The following is a 6000-nucleotide window of genomic DNA, read 5'->3' as shown; positions in this document are numbered from 1 at the left end:
AGCTGATTAAACAGCATGATCATTACACAGGTGCACCTTGTACTGGGGACAATAAAAGGCCACTCTAAAATGTGCAGTTTTGTCCCACAACACAATGCCACAGTTGTCTCAGGTTTTTAGGGAGCGTGCAATTAGCATGCTGAATGCAGAAATGTCAACCAGAGCTGTTGCCAGAGAATTTAATGTTAATTTCTCTACCACAAGCTGCCTCCTACGTCGTTTTAGAGAATTTGGTACGTCCAACCGGCCTCACAACCGCAGACCATGTGTAACCAAGCCAGCCCAGGACCTCCACATCTGGCTTCTTCACCTGCAGGATCGTCTGAGACCAGCCACCTGGACAGCTGATGAAACTGAGGAGTATTTCTGTCTGTAATAAAGCCCTTTTGTGGGGACAAACTTGGTTGGGCCAGGCTCCCCAGTCCATCCGGCCTCACAACCATAGACCACGTGTATGGCGTCGTGTGGGCGAGCGGTTTGCTGTTATGTACAGAGTGCCCCATGGTGGCGGTTTGGTTATGGTATGGGCACGCATAAGCTACGGACAATGAACACAATTGCATTTTATCAATGGCAATTTACATGCACAGAGATACCATGACGAGATCCTGAGGCCCATTGTGGTGCCATTCGTCTGCCGCCATCACCCCATGTTTCAGCATGATAATGCACGGCCCCATGTCGCAAGGATCTGTACATGATTCCTAGAAGCTGAAAATGTCCCAGTTCTTCAACATACTTACCAGACATGTCACCCATTGAGCATGTTTGGGATGCTCTGGATCGACACGTATGACAACGTGTTCCAGTTTCCACCTATATCCAGCAACTCCGCACAGCCATTGAAGAGGAGTGTGACAACATCCCACAGCCCACAATCAACAGCCTGATCAACTCTACACAAAGGAGATAGGTGGCGCTGCATGAGGCGAATGGTGGTCACAGCAGATACTGACTGGTTTTCTGATCCACACCTCTACCTTTTTTTTAAGGTATCTGTGACCAACAGATGCATATCTGTATTCCCAGTCATGTCAAACCCATAGATTAGGGCCTAATGAATGTGTTTCAATCGACTTATTTCCTTATATGAACTGTAACTCAGTAAAATCTTTGAAATTGTTGCATGTTGCCTTTGTATTTTTTGTTCAGTGTAATAATGAGTAGGATACCCTGATGCTCCAAGGGACCACTCTGCTGGTACCATGCCTCCTCTCCCTATAGTGTGGATGGCAGCTCTGAGAGGCTCGCGTTACAATAATAGCACTCAATCACTGTGTGTGGGTGGGACAGAGAGCGAGAGGGAGAGAGCGAGCGAGCACGCACACAACATACCGTATGCACCTGCTGTGACGCTCTGACATTATTATTGTTGAGAGATTGTACTAGTAAAGAGTGCGTCTTTAACGAGAGGCGTAGCTATTCTCTTGTGCTCCCTAGAGGGCAAGTTCCGCTTCCTGCTAATAAAAACATCGCACTTGTGAGCATATCACATCAACTGTGGACTGCAGAACAGAAAAGCATGAAATGCAAGCAAGAAGGCATGGAATTATGTGGATATGAAAGCGCAATTTGAAGCTTCGGGGTATGATGAACATATCCGTATGCACAAGTCAGGAAGCTGAATGACAGAAGGTATTTTCTTCCACATCCAAAACACCTCCAGTATGTCGGAGAGAGGGGGTCTCCCACGGACTGGGGGCACACCATCTCCACATATGCAGCCGTACAAGACCGTCACGATCGTCCCGAACCGTCCGGTTCAGATGAACCTGTATGCGACCTGGGAAATTGATCGCTCATCTCCAAGCTGTGTGCCCAGGTATGGCCGCCTAAACTCCCATGGCTGGTTCTGACAGTCGAGGTTTCCAGTCTGGATCAGATCACGTATAGGTTATCGGCTTCTGTGGTCGGATGTAGGCTTAGGAATGATATTGAATCAGTGGGAAGAAGTCACCTGTTTTTCCCTCAAGAGAAGTTATGTAGGCGGGTTGAATCAAAGTTGTAAAAAATGTACGAGTTACTGAAAATAACATTAATATGATTAAAGTTGAAGTAAATTGCATACTTCTGTATTTGCCTTTGAATAATACACATTTTGCACTGCTGCAAGTTACTGTAAATATGACAGCAGTTTTTGTTTTGACCATCAGGTCAGGTGATTGCAACTGTAAATGAATTGTCAGTTATTAAGTTACAGTGTGCTATTCACATAGATACATTTAGCCTGCAGTGATAGATTATTGCCGATGGTAGTGAAGGTTAGGGAGTGTCTTTAAAGGGGCAATATGCAGTTCAAACAATAAGATTCCCATTTTAAAAGGAAGAGCTCATTCAACTCTACAATGAAAAACTATATTTGGAGGACCATGGTTATGAAAAAGGAGCATCATGAAGTGCAAGATCATGACTGACCAGGATGTAAAGCCTCCAAATCAACATATCACTGAGCAGTTGGGGACACAGACAGGGTGCCATAGACAGCTGCTCCTAAACCCCACAGGAAAACAACATGCTGTCAGAATAAATAATTGTCCAGCACAGTATATACTTCCAAGCAAGAGATTGGCTAACACTTTTATGCCGATATACATACGCCTACGGACCGTTGCTAATCAGGGAATACTCCTTTAACAATGTTAACAATGTTAAATTTGAACAATATTCTAAAATGTTTCTGATACTGCTTTTTGTCTAACTCTGAATTGTTAGGTGTTCGATGTAGGCTAGCAATAGAAAAGAGGGGGCAGGAGTGAGGTTGCGTGTGGATTCTAGAAGGACCCCTGTATAAGGTAAAGGCTGCTTGCGGGGGTGCTCTCTCTGGCAGGGAAAATGGAGAGAGGACGTGGGTGGATTTGAAGAAGAGCTGGTTGAAAATGATTTGTTCCTCTTAAAGTGGTCCACACACTATGGTGAGCTCTGAAAATAGTATGTTGACAAAAAAAGGTGTACATTGGATGTCAATTGGATGTATTTCAAGGCCTACCTTCAAACTCAGTGCCTTTTTGCTTGACATCATGGGAAAATAAAAAATAAATCAGCCAAGACCTCAGAAAAAAAAAACTCCACAAGTCTGGTTCCTTGGGAGCAATTTCCAAACACCCGAAGGTACCACGTTCATCTGTATAAACAATAGTACGCAAGTATAAACACCATGGGACCACGCAGCTGTCATACCGCTCAGGAAGGAGAAGCGTTCTGTGTCCTAGAGATGAACGTACTTTGGTGCGAAAAGTGCAAATCAATCCCAGAACAACAGCAAAGGACCTTGTGAAGATGCTGGAGGAAACAGGTACAAAAGTATCTATGTCCACAGTAAAACGAGTCCTATATCGACATAACCTGAAAGGCCGCTCAGCAAGGAAGAAGCCACTGCTCCAAAACCGCCATAAAAAAGCCAGACCAAGGTTTGCAACTGCACATGGGGACAAAGATCGTACTTTTTGGAGAAATGTCCACTGGTCTGATGAAACAAAAATGGAACTGTTTGGCCATAATGACCATCGTTATGTTTGGAGGAAAAATGGGGAGACTTGCAAGCCGAAGAACACCATCCCAACCTTGAAGCATGGGGGTGGGGGTGCTTTACTGCAGGAGGGACTGGTGCACTTCACAAAATAGATGGCATCATGAAGAGGAAAATTATGTGGAAATATTGAAGCAACATTTCAAGACATCAGTCAGGAAGTTAAAGCTTGGTCGCAAATGGGTCTTCCAAATGGACAATGACCCCAAGCATACTTCCAAAGTTGTGGCAAAATGGCGTAAGGACAACAAAGTCAAAGTATTGGAGTGGCCATCACAAAGCCCTGACCTCAATCCTATCGAACATTTGTGGGCAGAACTGAAAAGCATGTGCGAGCAAGGAGGCCTACAAACCTGACTCAGTTACACCAGCTCTGTAAGGAGGAATGGGCCAAAATTAAATTAAGCTTGTGCAAGGCTACACAAAATGCTTGACCCAAGTTAAACAATTTAAAGGCAATGCTACCAAATACTAATTGAGTGTATGTAAACTTCTGACCCACTGGAAATGTGATGAAAGAAATAGAACATTCTCTACTATTATTCTGACATTTCACATTCTTAAAATAAAGTGGTGATCCTAACTGACCTAAGACAGGGAATTTTTACTCTGATTAAATGTCAGGAATTGTGAAAAACGGAGTTTAAATGTATTTGGCTAAGGTGTATGTTAACTTCTGACTTCAACTGTTTATATGCAGTGCATTCGGAAACTATTCAGACCCGTTGACGTTTTCCACATTTTGTTACATTAATTGTTTTTTCCCCTCATCAATCTACACACAATACTCCATAAAGAAAAAGCAAAAACAGGTTTTTAGACATTTTTGCAAATGTATAAAACTTTTTTACTGAAATATGACATTTACATAGGTATTCAGACCCGTTATGCAGTACTTTGTTGAAGCACCTTTGGCAGCAATTACAGCCCTGAGTCTTCTTGGGTATGATGCTACAAGCTTGGCACACCTATATTTGGGGAGTTTCTCTAATTCTTCTCTGCAGAACCTCTCAAGCTCTGTCAGGTTAGATGGGGAGCGTCGGTGCACAGCATTTTTCAGGTCTCTCCAGAGATGTTCGATCAGGTTCAAGTCCGGACTCTGGCTGGGCTACTCAAGGACATTCAGAGACTTGTCCCGAAGCCACTCCTGCATTGTCTTGGTTGTGTGATAAGGGTCGTTGTCCTGTTGGAAGGCAAACCTTTTCCCCCAGTCTGAGGTCCTGAGCACTCTGGAGCAGGTTTTCATCAAGGATCTCTCTGTACTTTGCTCCGCTCATCTTTCCCTCGATCCAGACTAGTCTCCCGGTCCTGCCGCTGAAAAACACCCCCACAGCATGATGCTGCCACCACCATGCTTCATCTTAGGGATGGTACCAGGTTTCCTCCAGATGTGACACTTGGCATTCAGGCCAAAGAGTTCTATCTTGGTTTCATCAGACCAGAGAATATTGTTTCTCAAAACTCCAAGCGGGCTGTCTTGTGCCTTTTACTGAGGAGTGGCTTCTGTCTGGCCACTCTACCATAAAGGCCTGATTGGTGGAGTGCTGCAGAGATTGTCCTTCTGGAAGGTTCTCAAATCGCCACAGAGGAACTCTGGAGCTCTGTCAGAGTGACCATCGGGTTCTTGCTCACCTCCCTGACCAAGGTCCTTCTCCCCTGATTGCTCAGTTTGGCTAGGCCTGTTGTAACTTTAATGTGTTAGAGTTAATGTTTAAGTTAATTCATTGAGCTGTATCTAAAGATATTTCTTTACAGTTATTTACATATGTAATTGTATTGGTTAGTATTGAATTACGCTTTTGACTGCAAGTTCCAGAATGCCTTGCGACAGGAAGTAGAGAGTGAACGCGCTAGTTAAGTGCAATTAACAGGTAATTACGTTTGGCTCCTTTGCGCTAGCATCTTAGCATTGCTTTGTAGAATCTAAAGTTGTTAAATGTAACGTGATCAAGAATTATTACTAAAAGAAGCTTTCATATCAAACCCGACGTCCCGAGTCATTACTTTGAAGATAGTTATTCTAAATTTTGGTGCCGAAACCCGGGATATGAGCTGCGACGAAGAAGCGGCTGAAATGGCTGAGGAAGAACGTCGGAATGAAACCGAAAGAATGAGACGAAAGCGGGGTACCATTCGAGGTGCCACAACACGGATTTTGAATCAGATTGACGTGGAAATATCCCAGTCAAATCCGGATACCGATCACTTGAGTACATTGTTGGAATTGCTGTTAGCTAAGGAGAACAGTTTGTTTGAACTTGATGGTGGAATTGAACAGTTAACCCCATTGGACGGATTGGAGGCAGAGATTGCATGCACGGAGGATTACAAAGAGCGCGTTATCATGCTTAAGAGCCGTGCACAACGAGTGATAAAGAAAAACCAGGATCTCAATCCACTACCAGCACGGGTGAGTGACGCTAACTCAAACAGATCACAGAGACAATCAGTAAGGCTACCAAAGTTGATTATTG

At 44.0% G+C, this 6000-nt stretch overlaps 1 protein-coding gene across 1 annotated transcript in view; it reads left to right on the top strand.

Annotated features, from left to right (window-relative positions):
- The first annotated feature begins 1296 nt into the window (after positions 1-1296).
- The window catches only part of LOC139536928 (phosphofurin acidic cluster sorting protein 1-like), a 28220-nt gene continuing 23516 nt past the window's right edge, over positions 1297-6000 (top strand). Inside the window, exon 1 of the mRNA XM_071337666.1 lies at positions 1297-1822. Within this exon, the coding sequence (XP_071193767.1) occupies positions 1626-1822 (197 nt within the window). The 5' untranslated portion in view covers positions 1297-1625. The remainder of the gene's footprint in view (positions 1823-6000) is intronic.

Source organism: Salvelinus alpinus, chromosome 13 (assembly GCF_045679555.1).
Source record: "Salvelinus alpinus chromosome 13, SLU_Salpinus.1, whole genome shotgun sequence".
NCBI classification, from domain to species: Eukaryota; Metazoa; Chordata; class Actinopteri; order Salmoniformes; family Salmonidae; genus Salvelinus; species Salvelinus alpinus.
This window is presented reverse-complemented; position numbering and strand designations above follow the sequence as displayed.